This window comes from Mytilinidion resinicola (assembly GCF_010093595.1).
Source record: "Mytilinidion resinicola strain CBS 304.34 unplaced genomic scaffold BDZ99scaffold_7, whole genome shotgun sequence".
Lineage (NCBI taxonomy): Eukaryota > Fungi > Ascomycota > Dothideomycetes > Mytilinidiales > Mytilinidiaceae > Mytilinidion > Mytilinidion resinicola.
Window position 1 is genome coordinate 1,419,230 of NW_022985443.1, and position 13,836 is coordinate 1,433,065.

The 13,836-nt window shown below is 53.1% G+C and overlaps 5 protein-coding genes across 5 annotated transcripts; 3 read left to right on the forward strand and 2 right to left on the reverse strand.

The window, feature by feature from the left end:
• Positions 1-665: 665 nt before the first annotated feature.
• Positions 666-2,731, forward strand: BDZ99DRAFT_519060 (uncharacterized protein; the record flags this gene model as incomplete). The annotated part of the gene is made up of 3 exons (XM_033725367.1): positions 666-1,008; positions 1,065-2,557; positions 2,624-2,731. 3 exons carry the CDS (start codon positions 666-668, stop codon positions 2,729-2,731), a joined length of 1,944 nt encoding a protein of 647 aa, XP_033578778.1.
• A 1,964-nt stretch (positions 2,732-4,695) lies between these two features.
• BDZ99DRAFT_384764 (leucyl-tRNA synthetase) lies at positions 4,696-7,943 on the reverse strand (the record flags this gene model as incomplete). Its single annotated transcript, XM_033715401.1, has 2 exons — positions 4,696-7,362; positions 7,479-7,943. Coding segments are annotated over 2 exons (3,132 nt in total), but the record flags the coding sequence as incomplete, so codon positions are not given.
• A 337-nt stretch (positions 7,944-8,280) lies between these two features.
• On the forward strand, positions 8,281-10,243 carry BDZ99DRAFT_440758 (large neutral amino acids transporter small subunit 2; the record flags this gene model as incomplete). The annotated part of the gene is made up of 2 exons (XM_033717731.1): positions 8,281-9,315; positions 9,389-10,243. 2 exons carry the CDS (start codon positions 8,281-8,283, stop codon positions 10,241-10,243), a joined length of 1,890 nt encoding a protein of 629 aa, XP_033578780.1.
• Position 10,244: 1 nt separating this feature from the next.
• BDZ99DRAFT_281110 (uncharacterized protein) lies at positions 10,245-11,336 on the forward strand. The gene has a single exon (XM_033713998.1). The coding sequence runs from the start codon at positions 10,729-10,731 to the stop codon at positions 11,296-11,298; it is 570 nt and encodes a 189-aa protein (XP_033578781.1). The 5' UTR covers positions 10,245-10,728; the 3' UTR covers positions 11,299-11,336.
• Positions 11,337-11,373: 37 nt separating this feature from the next.
• Positions 11,374-13,392, reverse strand: BDZ99DRAFT_475326 (uncharacterized protein; the record flags this gene model as incomplete). The annotated part of the gene is made up of 1 exon (XM_033721977.1): positions 11,374-13,392. The coding sequence occupies one exon, from the start codon at positions 13,390-13,392 to the stop codon at positions 11,374-11,376; it is 2,019 nt and encodes a 672-aa protein (XP_033578782.1).
• Between the last annotated feature and the right edge of the window lie 444 nt (positions 13,393-13,836).

Genomic DNA, 13,836 nt, shown 5'->3' on the forward strand with positions numbered 1-13,836 from the left:
TCAACGTTTCATAGGTCCAGTCTACTCGCCATTGTCGCCAACACAACCCACATACAGCCACAACCGAGAGACTGCATCATGCCCATTCATTCAGCTCCCGAGCAGCACATGCATCACTCGGAACCCTCCACAGCCGCGCCACCAGCCCGGACCGTGAATCTCAGACAGCCACAGCTCAAAATTGCGATTTTGGCGGCTGCGGCTTGGCCTGGACTCTAGATCTATATAATCTCGCTCGCTAACCACTTCCTTTATAGTGCTCAGCTGACCATGCATGAGCTCTCCACCATATTTCCCCACATCAAGGGTCTCTCAACTATCTCTTGCCTTTCGATAAGCCGGCGGGGACGCCGGGCCATGTGGAGTGGGCTTGTAACGTCTCGAGCTGAAACACGATATCGTCTGCATGTTGAATACGCGCAAGCACAGCTCCTGCGCAGTTGGTTGCTGAGGTTGACACTGCATTAGCGAAGTGCTACAGACCACAAAGAATTGACGATGCCGAGTCGGGAGGACTATACTGTGAAGCATGGTATCCCGGCAACGATTTCGGTCTTCTTCCACCCTCAGTCCTTTGCCTCATCATATTTAGTCACATATTCCACTTCATTTACCTTTTGCTTTGTCGACGTAAACTGTAGCTGATATATGATAAAGTCTTAATCATGTTCCCGCAACGTGCGCCTCCGAAGGGTCAAACACCAGCCGAGAAGCTCAACCCAAAACCAGTTCCCGTAGTCAATCCAACCAAAACAACGAATGCCACGGCTCCGACTACGAGCGTCACAAATCCGACTACGAATATCACAACTCCGACTACAAATGTCACAAACCCGACGACAAATGTCACAACTCCGACTACAAATGTCACAAACCCGACGACAAATGTCACAACTCCAACTACGAGCGTCACAAACCCCGTAACAAATGTCACAACTCCAACTACAAATGTGACGACACCTGCTACCACTACAACCACAACTACAACTACAACTACAACTACCAATGGTGAGACGCTCAGTCTTAGACTTCGGATTTACACTGCTGACAAGGCTGTCTCTCAGGACTAGGTTCCAGACCAGTGTTCATTCTATTTCCCGGTGACTGGACTGGCGATGTCTGGCATTGTGCTGCCGCAGGATACCTTGCCACGCGATACGCAATGCCCAACAACCCAACCTTCAAGGCCTATCCTATCATCGTCATTGGCATCCAGGACCCCGGCACCACTGGCCCTCTTGATGGTTTTGCCCCACCTGACAGTTTCAAGTCCGGAGCAGCTACTTGGGAATACCTTCAATCCATATCAGTTCCATGTCTCCTCGCACGAATCTGCGGAGAAGAGGTGAAGAAGCAGGGTGGTCTCCAGGCGGCAATGCATCGCATGCCCCCTGGATGCTTCACGGGAATGGCGGCCGTTTACAACACAGTCGTGCCGGAGGCCGGCAGTGCAGTCAACAATCCTACTACCTGGTTTCAGAGAGCTTGGAGAGCAACGCCCATATGGGATTCTAGAAGCGCAACCGAATTTGTTCAGCCCAACAGCGCCAATGATGTCACATTTCTGACGAAGAAGTTCAAATCCGTATTCCCGAACAACTGGGACCACAAACCCGTAATCACGTGCAAATGGAGCGTTCCAGTCGTTCCACCTTCTAATACTTTTGCTATCATGAAGAACCAAATTCTGAATCTCTGGGCCTCTACAACAATTACAATGCAGCATTTGCAGCCGGTAGGTACCCGAAATGAGGTATTTTCCAGACTCCAAGCCGGGCTCCGTCGCCCAGGAGATGACATCCCGGATATTCAAAGGGCAAAACAAAGGATTGAGGAACTTCGAAAGATAACCGATTCTCCCAAGTATGATTGGTGGAGAGTGGATACCAACGGAAAACGCGTCCCAGGCGACAAGCAGTTCGTCCTCTTCAACTACCGCATCGGCGACGTGAACAAGCAGCACGACTCAACCTGGGGGCTTTTCCAGCATGTCAACGAGATCGCAAACCCGCGTGCAGGCGACGGGCTAACGACAAGGCCAGAGGACACGCTATATTACCACATCATCCCGATATTAGTCGGTGTACCAGCCCCAGATCCCGAAAAGCCGAATGTGCCCAACGTCCGGGCCATGTTGACGGCTGCGAATAAAGACTACATCGACCTCTATCCACCGGACCTGCCCAAGGTCGACAAATCCTACACCGCGGCCTTCTGGGCGATGCTCGCGACCGACGCGGACCTGAAATCCAAGATCTTCGGCCTCATCGGCGGCCGCAGTGGCTCGATGGACATCGCGTCGTTCATGGGCATTAACACGTGCAGCTGGGAGGAACCGCTGGATAAGCTCGGCTTCTCTGTCGGCGATGACACTGATACGCAGAGGCGACAGTACCTCAGGCTCTATAGTCAATACCCCTGCATGAGTATCACGTACCTAGATGCGACTTCTAATGGCGGTAATCGGACGAATTATCAGAGGTTGGACGAGCCGCAGACTAGAGCCTGGTTTGAGTATGGTGACGCCCAGGAATCGAGGCCTCCTCTGGCACAGAATGTGAGTCTAGTTCGCGCGCTTATCATTCAAACTCATATCGAGGCAACCGATACTAACGCTCGCTAGGGCCTGGTTGGTAAACAGTTCGCAGCACTAGGCGGAGCGGCGGAGAAGCTGGAGAAGGTTGAACACGGCATCCGCAGCCCTCTCCGTGATCTTCAAGGGTGGAACTAAATTCAAGACATCTCTACCCGTGGTATGTGTAAGTGCTTCCGGTGTGATTGCCTTTCTCTTTCCAGCCAGTTTCCTTCCTCCTTTCCTTGGCATTTCACGTGATGCCAATGAAGGCTTCGCGTCACCTGCTTGAAATAATGCTTGTTTGTCTCTACAAGGCGTTAAGGATGTTAGTGATGTAATGACTAAACCGTGATGAGTTGGATTTATCGCGGCTGAGGGTAGTTTTCTATCTAGTATCAGGAGATGTAACTAGAATTGTTCCACATCTAACCCAGCTGTGTACGATGACTTGACGGTTTATGTCCACTGGTATCTTACGAATCTGCCATCACGAAGATAGTGGACCTCAGGAACGCTCAACAGTACAGGCAAGTGATCAGAGTGCCGTTCCAATCAACCAAATCTCTGAGTTTCTCTGTCATTGCGCTTTCCTTGGGTTAGTTTATGAGAAATCTCACGTTAGGCTGGCGAATGGTCTTGGCGACCTGAAGGCTTTGTCGAAATAGTAGTTCAGTAGAATGTTGATATCAATTACACGGTGTTATTCCTCTTTCTCATTCCTCGATATCCCAGCTGCAATAGAACAATACCCTAACGACCATCCAATCTGCCAACCTTTGCAAAGTGACCTCAGAAGTGCATCTTGTATTAGTCTATACAGTCGATTTATACAAGTCTAATACTACAAGTACATACTATACACACTTATACACAAGCCTACATACCCCCCTCCGGACCCCAAAACCTAAAAAATCCCTCATCTATGACCCACCTCCCAGCTTTTCCAACCGCGCTCTAACATTCCCGCGTCCGCGATAGCTATGCGCCGTCCCAAACGACTTCTTCGCAGCTCCCGCAGCACGCTTCACTCTAAACTTGTCCTCCTTCCTCTCCCGCACCTCCATCCCACCCGGTCTCTCCGCAGCTGCCTCAGCGCGCTTTATCCTAAGCCTCTCCCTCCTCTCGCGCTTCCTCAACTCGTGCTCAATCGCCTTCAAAAGCGTCTTCTTTTGTCTGGGTACCAAACTGTTAATTTGATCCCAGTCCGCTGACCCGTCGCGGATTTGCTTTACAAGATTTTGGGTGAGAAGTTTGTCAGAGGCGCGACCACTACCGCGGAACGGTTTGGGAGCTTTCGAAGGGTTAGGGTCATCGATCTTGTCGTTGGGGGGAACTGGTTCTGGTGGGAGGGACGACCCAGGTGGTTGCTTGATTTTGGGCTGGCGATTGGGTGCTTTTCTTTGCTGGTCTTTCTTTGGGGTGCATGGGGTGTATGGGGTGTATATGGCGTATGTGGCGTATTTGATTTTCAGAGAGGTCTCCTCGGGATCTAGTGGGAGGGAGGACGTAGGTGGTCGCTTGGCGTCAGCTATAAGGGGCTGGGGAGGAGCGGGCCCGCGATCGTGTTCATTTCCTTGCTGGTCGTTCTTTGGGATGTGGGTGGATTTTAGGGAGGTCTCCTCGGGGTGTGGTAGGGTTGCATTGGTCCATCCTGCGGTTGAAGGCAACCAGCTGGGTCTTTGCTCGAGGTCCTCTTCCTTGTTTTCTGATCGAGAATTTTTGAGGGTGGCATTGCGTGGGGAATGTATTGGTATTCGCAGATGGCTCTCCTTCTCCTTTACGGGGGGCTGACCACGGCCATCCTCAATGTCAACCCTCGTCTGCGCCGCTATCGTCAGCGCTCTGCTCTGTCGTCTGTTCAACTTGTTCCCATCTTTGTCGGTCAAGACTTCGTCACCGTTCTCCACATGCGCCATCTTCGCTGCGTTCGCCGCGTCCATCAGCGCTCTGAGTTGCCGTGTGTGCAACCTTTCCCCTTCTTTGTCGGTTAAGACTTTGCCATCGTTCTTCACATGCCCGTCCCCATCCACCCCGTTAGTCTTTGTCTGTATCGCCTTAGCCTCAAACTCCCTCTCTTCACGAAGCTCTCGCTTACCCTCTGCAGGACTCGCCTGCGCACCCTTCCCCTTCTTATTAGGCTTCGGCGTCACAAAGTTGACCGTCTTGCCTTCCTTCACCACAAATACCTGCATCCCCTCAACGCCCGTCCGATAAGCGCCCGGGCATTCCTCTTTCTTCGGCCATCCCAGCTTTCCGCCCTCCCCAAGCCACAGTTTCCCCTCCGCCGTCTCGCGGATGGTGTCTACAACCCAGGCTCGCAGTTCGTCGGTTTGTCGAACAAATGCTTGTACTGTAGTTTTGCTGCTACCTTTTCCTTCCTCTCCTTCATCGATAGGAGACGTCAGACTGGCGGGCGGCATCGGGATCTCAGTCGTGAACTTCAACCGTCCGTCGATCATGACGGCGCAATTCTGCGTTCTGTTGATGAGTTTGCCGATTTGCGGGTCGTGTATGGGGAAGCCGAAGCTGAAAATGGACCGCACGTATGACAGTCTCTCGACCTGGCCCGGCGCGTGGAGAGGGTGGTCGCGCTGGTAGACTTGGTCGCGCGCGACGAGTTTGTGAAGACGCTCCCAGCATTCTTCGGCGAAGGCAGGGGCGATCGGGGCGAGCATCCGAAGGAGTGAGGTTAATGAGAGGTACTGGAGTGTACAGCTTAATCTAGAGTCGCTTTGCGTGTCCCATATGGTGTTGGTGAGAGACATAAGATCAGATACGACCGTGTTGAGGGTGTGGGTGTTGGAGTAGGAGTCGGTGACACGAGCGATGGTGCTTTGAGTTTTAAGCCACAGGGCGACTTCGGTGGGGTTGAGTACTTGAACTAGATCCTCATCTGACGTTTGAAGGGGTGACTTGGGATCGGCTGGCTCATCGGGGAGGACGCTCTCGAGAATCTTGAGGAGAGTAATATCCTGGTCTTTTGGCGGTATGAAACCGTGCTTTAATACTTCCGGCGGTATCCAAGGTGCTGAAGATAGGCGCCACAGGCGAGCAAACCAGCGCTGGATCCCGGAGATGCTGCCTTCGTTCCATTCCAGCACTTCACTGACCGGAGCTTGGAACAGCATGTGCGCCCGAGTTGCATCAGCGCCGTATGTGGCGATAGTTGCGCCTGGGTCAACGCCATTGTATTTGCTCTTGGACATCTTTTCGTAGCTGACTACGGGTTCGAGACCGCTAGATATGATTTTCGGGGAAACCGCGTCCGTTAGGTCAACCTCATCAGGGCGTAAGAAGCGGCCATTGGCAGGATCCGAGTACGTTTTCCCGTGCACCATGCCTTGCGTTATAAGCTGCTTGAACGGCTCTGCCCTGTTCTCTGGCCCGCCGCCGCTCGGCCATAATGGAGTTGTTGCGAGGAACTTGGAGATGAATCGTGCATAAAGAAGGTGAAGGATAGCATGCTCTACACCTCCAACATAGACGTCAACCGGCATTCCAAGATCAGCGTTTTTCGGAGATATAGGAGCAGCTGTGTTCGAAGGGTCGAGAAAGCGCATAAAGTACCACGATGAGTCCATGAAAGTATCCATTGTATCAGTTTCACGGTCGGCTTGGGCATGACACTTGGGACATGTTGTCGTTTTCCAGCTTCGAATGTCTTGGAGAGGGTTCCCAGTCTTTCCTTTGAAGAACTCGTCTGCAAGAGCAGGCAGCTCAACGGGTAAGTCTGAATCCGGCACAGGAACAGGGCCACAGGTATCGCAATGGATGATGGGAATTGGAGTCCCCCAGTATCGCTGACGACTAATGAGCCAGTCCCGTAAGCGCCAGTTTTCGGCCTTCTCAGCATATACATTATTTTTCCGAAGAGACTTGATGATTGCATTGCTCGCTTCGTCTGATGTCATGCCACTGAACTCCCCAAAGCCTTCGGCGACATAGCCCTTGTTCGTAATAGGCTTAATCGTGTCAGCTTTAGCAGAGAAGAATCTGCCAACGGGTGGAATCGTAGACGCGGTGAACTTCGCGTCTACGGTCAATTCCGATGAAGTGGCCTTTTCTGCTGTCACTACCACATTGACAGTTGCGGGTGGGGGAGCATTTTCTCGCCAGAAGTCATTATCACGTATGTCGTGTCCTGGAACTCCCATGACAGCCCCAGAACCATAATGATCGAGAACGTAAGGCGCAGTGTATACGGGAATCCATTCTGGCACTTTGCTCAAGCCGTCCAGACCCGCGGCAAACAAGGGATTTCTCGCCTTAATTCCCGGTAGCTTGTGACCATCTTTTGAGTCTGATGGCAGATTACGCGCCCCCTGCAGGAATGTACGAAGCTTTCCATGAGTCTCCGCTAATTCGGTAACGATTGGATGGCTTATGGACAATGCGAGGTATTGGACGCCGAAGAGAGTGTCCAGTCGCGTTGTATAGACTTCCACTTCAGGCCAGCAACGGGTGCCATCTGGATTTTCGAGTTGGAATGTGACTTTGGCACCCTCGGATTTCCCTAACCAGTGTTTCTGCATAGCTAGGACTCGCTCTGGCCACTTGTTGTCCTTTGCAAGGACTTCGAGATCGTCTAGAAGTGGTTGTTGAAATTCCTTGATCTTCAAAAACCACTGCTTTAACATGATCTTCTGGACTTTTGCGCCCGACCTCCACGAGCAGCCATTGGCGTCAACCTGTTCGTTCGCAAGAACCGTCTGGTCAACAGGGTCAAAGTTCACCATAGATTCTGCTTGGTACGCTAGTCCTCTCTCATGCAGCATAAGGAACAGTTTCTGAGTGTGTTTGTAAAAGGACGGATCGCAGGTCAAGAGCTCCTAACAATACGATAGCATTAGCACTGTGCTAATTGTGTATAAAAGCGACACCATGCTCGGGGTCTAAAGCTTACCCTGTCCCAATCCCAACGCCCCCCCATGGCCTTCATCTGCTCTTTCATACTAGCAATGTTCTGCAGCGTCCACGTAGCTGGACTGATTCCTCGTTCGATGGCTGCATTTTCCGCTGGTAGCCCAAAGGCATCCCAGCCAATTGGGTGTATAACATCGTAGCCTTGCATCTGCTTGAATCGAGCGAGGACATCGGAGATGGTGTAGACCCGGAGGTGGCCCAGATGGAGATTCCCGGAGGGATATGGAAACATAGGCAATATGTACGCCTTGCCCCTCTTTATATCCTTCACCGGAGCAGGCTGATGCTTCGGCTTCTCCCATCTCGACTGCCATTTCGTGTCAATGGCCCCGATTCGTTCGTAATAGCTCGCATTATCCTCTGGGTCGGCGGCGGCGGCATAGGAGCGGCGGAGAGAGCGGAGAGCGAGAGGGCGGCCGGGGCGGAGAGAGCCTCTCCAGCGCATTGAGAGGAGACTGCAGCTGCTCATTACCTGCATCGGCGAGCATATCGAGCAATTAGGAAGATGGTATTAGGATTATTGAAGAAGTCTAGCGGTGACAATTATATTCTTGAGGTCAAGCTTTCTGCGCCAAGCGATCGTCCCAGCCTAGGCCGGAAGCGATGCTGGCATGGCTGGTAATAAACGCGGAGAAGTCATGGCCCATCAACCTTCACTTCCCCCTTCACCGCGCCCTGTTACCGCAGATAGGGGCTCTCATTCCCCTCGCCTTATAATTCTCCCCTGTCTGCGCCCCTGGTGATGGCTGCGTCCGCACGGCGAAACAGGTAGCACTCTTAGCATGTCTCCCGCCGGTTACTCAAACCTCCAAAGCACCTCCGCACACCCTCCCCGCGACTCTCTCGAGCTTGCCTCCCTTGCATCCTCGTCGCATACGCCCTCCCATCGAACCTCTCTAGAATCCTCTGCCTCTGGCACCCCGTCGTCGCGGAAGCTGTCCTTTGACGATGAAGACCCCCTCTCCGAGTTGAACCCAGCTGGCGGCGAGCGCCCCGGCCATCGCAACCGCTCCTACTCCGTCTCCTCCGCATTTGACTTCGCTTCGAATCTATTCCCTCTATCCTCGACCGCCCAAGGATATACAGCACTCGGCGCGCCGTCGAATACGGCCCTCGATCCTACTCAGGTGTTGAATGGGGCATCATTGGAGAAGAACAAGTCCTTGACGTTTCTGAACGGCCTATCGCTTGTAGTAGGCTTGATAATTGGTTCAGGCATATTTTCGTCTCCGAGCCAGGTCAACAAGAACGCTGGATCACCCGGCGCATCTCTCATAGTATGGGTGGTGGCTGGAGTGCTCGCATGGACAGGCGCCGCCAGTTATGCTGAACTAGGCGGCGCAATCCCCTTAAACGGCGGAGCACAGGTGTATCTTTCTAAGATATTCGGCGAATGGGCAGGTTTCCTATTCACCTGGTGCGCAGTGTGTGTTTTAAAGCCCGGATCTGCAGCCATCATCGCCATAATTTTCGGCGAATACTGCGTTCGGGCAGCCATTGGCGCAGAGGCCGCCGATGCCAGTGACTGGCTGAACAAAGGGGTAGCGCTTGCAGGCTTGGTGCTTGTAACCCTCCTGAACTGTATCTCTACGAAATTGGGAACGAGGAGCGCCGATGTGTTCATGTTTATGAAGTTCATTGCATTGCTTGGCGTTACAGTAACGGGCATTGTCGTTGCGATTACGGGATTTTCGTACAAAGGACATGCAAGCGATGACTGGAAAAAGAAGGGCTGGTTTGAGGGAACAGAGACTAATATATCGAATTGGGCTGTAGCATTGTATGCCGGTCTATGGGCGTTTGACGGATGGGATAATGTAAGTTCAATAATTTTTGATATCTCCCTACCCTTTCCTCTACTATCTGTGCCTTCATACTCATTGCTCCCAGGTCAACTACGTAACAGCAGAATTCAAAAACCCAACCCGCGACCTCCCCCGCGTCATCCACACCTCCCTCCCCCTAGTAATAGTATCCTACCTCCTCGCCAACACCGCCTACTTCCTCGTCCTCCCCCTCTCCATCATCGACTCCTCCAACACCGTCGCCGTCGCCTTCGGCTCCCAAGTCTTCGGCCCCCTTGGCTCCCTCATCCTCGCCCTCTTCGTCTCGGGCTCCTGCTTCGGCGCCCTCAACGCCACCACCTTCACGTCCGGCCGCCTCGTCTACGCCGCCGGCAAGGAAGGCTACCTCCCCGCCATCTTCGGCACCATCGGCCTCGGCAAATCCCACCGCGCCATCCGCCTCAACGCCTCCTCCTCAAAAGCTAGCCGCGTCCCCAAGCTCCTCGTGAAATGGTTTGCCGACCCGGACGCCGGCTTCTTCTTCACGCCCATCAGCGCCATGCTGCTCAACGCCACCCTGACGGCCGTCTACGTCGTCATCGGCTCCTTCGACACCCTGCTCACCTTCTACGGCGTAGCCGGGTACACGTTCTACTTCCTCACGGTCCTCGGCCTCATCATCCTGCGCGTGCGCGAGCCGACGCTCGAGCGGCCGTACAAGACGTGGATCACGACGCCGATTATCTTCTGCTGCGTCAGCCTGTTCTTGCTGAGTCGCGCGGTGTTCGCGGAGCCGGTGCAGACGCTGCTCGTGGTCGCGTTTATGGCGGCGGGCTTGCTGATCTGGTTTGCGTGGGTCGGGCGCAAGGGGAAAGGCAGGGGGCAGCAGCGGGGGCAGAGGGGTGGTGGGGGGGAGAAGGGCGCGGGGTGGAGGTTTTGGAAGAGGTGGGGGAGGTCGTGAGGGGGGGGGGATTTGGTGCTTTAGTGGTTAGATGGGGTAGCTGTCGCGCGTGTTATGATGCTGAGGAATAGAATATTCGTACACGAGTCTTATTCACTGCGTGAGGTGCTTGGTAGCGTTATCAGCATTCTGAGTGAGAGAGAAAATTCGGGCATTCTGGGGAACTGGTAAGCCCGTAAGGCTGCCCTGGACAGCGTCAGCAGGGTGTATACTGGATGAAGGTTGCATTCGCCGCAACCCCAGTTCCTCTTAGTACGGTTGAAGCTTCACAGACAGGGGCGGCGGGGTGGTGTACTGAGATCTATAGCAAGGCACTGTAGCGGGGTTGAGGGAATAGCATCATGTTTAGGCACTTCACGTTTTCGTAAATGGGTCAAAGTGCGAATACGTGAAGAGGAGGTATGTAGGGGGTTTATCACGGGGATCCCATCGCTATGCAGTCGATCAGAGTCCGCAAAAATTCCAATTCCGGTTTTGATTGATATATGCGAACACTAGTCTTGCTTCTGCGCTTACTCGCTTCTAAAGGAACTTCACGTGCACCAGGTGGTGTGAGGAAGGGATATAGAAATGGAACTGGAACTGGAACACTTTTCGACGTCCACAAGAAACAAAACCACGACAATAACTGCGCCTCTCGAGTCTACCAGTACGTTCTAGTTCATCGAGCTTGGCCACCCAGCCGCTTCCAAGTCTGCAAATGTCAAATTGTACCCACGTTCCTTCCTGGCTGCCACGGTTTCATACTCGTTCTTCTTTGCCTTGATCTGCTCGAGGGAAAGACCCGCCTTCCACGCATCGTGGTATACCCGAGATGCGCCAAAATCAATGATCGGGGGATGCTTCAGCCGGAACTGCTCTGCCCTCCAATTGCTGATGAAGTCCTCGTGGGAAAACCCATACTCGCGACGTATCTTGATTTTGCTCCATGCCAGATACTCGGCGCCCAACCAGTTGTAGGCCTTGCCCCCGTTCCGGCCTTTCACAGGAATGTTTTGTCCGCTTGCGAAGGTATGTCTATCCAGGCCTTCTGTCCTAAGCTTCCGTTGCGATGATGGCAGTCCGTCTCCCTTCGTCGCTGCAAGTTGTCGGGCATGATCCCGTTCTCTCTTCTCTTTCATCATCTGCCCTCAGTCTTGCCAAAACTCCACTTTCTGTGCCTCGTCCATGCCGGCCACGAGGCCTGATATCGTTCCGGGCATGGGAGAGAAGTCCATTTGCCCCGGCAAACTCCAAGGGGTTCTCGCTGACCCATCATACTCGCGGCTGCTCGAGTCTCGGGTTTTGGAGCCAGTCGGAGGCAGTGGTGCTTCTGTATCAGGAATCGCGCTGTTGGCGGGCCCTTCACCTTCCGATTCTATGCCTAGATCGATAGTCTCCACTGCTGTATGCTTCACAAACGACGCCAATCCCTCTTCTAACGTAGCACTGGGCCGTTCAGGATTCACGGTTGTGTGAAGGATTTTCCTAGTCGGAGAGACTGATGCTGCCGCATCGATGCGTTTCGAGGCGGGGGAGTCCGTATCAATGACATCGCTCCTCTTCCGCTTCTTCGATGACATTTGCCCTTCTTTATTGATGCGTCTCAGTAATGGGTCATGAATCGTTATAGGTCCCCCGTATATCCTCCACCTGCTGGCAGGGTGCATTGCAGCCGCCCGTGCGTCAAGATTGTCCCTCTCGGAGATCGGATGCGTGACTGCCTGGTCGCTCGTCCCTTTCCGTCCAATTGTCCCGAGAGTATTGAAAATGCCTCTTGGGGTAGCCCAATGTGGCAACATGTCAGTTGGAGAAGTCGACTCCTCCGCCTTCTCCTCATTATCCCCGCCCGCTTTGGTGTTTGTGTAAACCTCCATCTCGTCCACACCATCAACATCTTCCATTTCATTCTCCGACCTTTCCTGGGCCCATATCCCTGTATCGTATGCCTCTGTATCGCTGGAATCCCCCGTATCATCCACACTAACGACATCCTCCCAAGGGTCATTCTCTTTATCCTCCTCAGCGCCATTGCCGGTACCGTATTCTTCTGCTTTCTTGATCAGGCCTCCCCAGACTCTCTGAATCTTGACATCCAGCGAATCCAAGCAGTACTGAACCCCCGCCATCGCCTGTTTCTGCTCTAGGCCAGTCTTCGTGGTGAGATCGCGAAAAGCGTTTTTAAGGTAGGTGGAGTGTTCGGGTATAGCGAGAGGGAAAGCCCCAGGCTCGAAGTGTGGAGGTATTGTCGTGGGCATCGTGCATTTTACCGCCGCGTCCTTTAGATGATACTTGAGACCCTTGCTGTTCTTGTAGCTTTTGCCGCAGCTCCCACAGCGGTAACTCTTTGCCTTTTTACTCTTGACGGCTAAACCGGCAGCTTTTCTAGAATTGCATTTTGTCACCGCAAACTGGCGGTGATACCTGAGGCCGATGCTCGACGCGAAAACTTTGGCGCAGATTTCACAGCGATGCGGCTCCCCCCTTTTCCTACCAGCGGAATTGTCCAGGAGCACTGGAGGCCCGGTGTTGCAGTTTGGCGCTGTTTTGTGATGGGCCTTGAGGCCTTCGGGGTTCTTGTAGTGTTTGCCGCATAATTTACAATGAAACCGCTCTTGTGGTCCATTGATGCAGTCCGGCGTGCGTGAAAGGTGATTCTCGAGGCCATAACTGCTAGTGTAACGTTTTCCACAGACTGTGCAGCCATATGGCTTATCCTTTTCTGTGGTGTCGGAGTGCTCAACGTCTTCGGAAGAGACTCGTGATGCGAGGGCGCGCCGTATGTCTCCAACGGATACCAGTGTGTTTGAGGTCTTCATTCGTTTGAGTATACGCTCGAATTCTTCAGCCTGGTCCTTCGTCGTGGGAGATGATGGAATAACGGGTGGGGTAGTGCCTGAGAGTACGCTCAGGTTGTTTGTAGATTTAGACTTGCGGGGCTTCCGAGAGGATCCGCGAGGCGTTATCTTCTTTTCGCTAGGCATGGTCTTGGTGTTCAACTGGCTGTTGAGTGAGGATGAGACGCGTGATGGAACAGCAGGTCTCGAAACAGTCGGTAGGTGTTTCTGTAAATACTTGGTCGGCGTGTGGAGCGAAGTGCCTGCGAGTATCTTCACGTTGTACGTGGGTACAGACTTGCCGCGGGGCAAAGGCTGATAATCGTTGGGCATCGTGCTGGTGGTCAATTGAGTGTTTGACGTGGGGAGCAAGTCGCGGAACGCGTTCGTGCTCAGACGCGCGTCGAAAGCACCGCGCTAGGCCAATCTAAACACTCGACTGCAAAGCTCATTTCTATCATAAAATTTCGGTTTAGGAGAGTGAAAGAGCATTCTGGTGTTAATCATACCACTGTAATGTGCTATTCATGCTATTAGAATGCCGTACGGTTGCCCATCACGTGGCGCCTAATCGAGCATAGGTCTAAGGGAGCAAGGACACTCAAACTTAGCATCAACTAGTCTAGTTACACGAACTCATATACTATGAGCTAGGCGCAATGGTAGGCCCCGTTCCTGACGAGAAGATGGAAAGATATATTCAGCACACAATACACCATAGGACACTCACTGACACCCTGTTCATTTGTCAGAGGCTTTCACATTCCTCCTTGATTT

What these genes read in the sequence shown, in the direction of transcription:
- BDZ99DRAFT_281110 (XM_033713998.1), top strand. Translation starts at nt 10,729, where the DNA reads ATGCGAACACTAGTCTTGCTTCTGCGCTTACTCGCTTCTAAAGGAACT.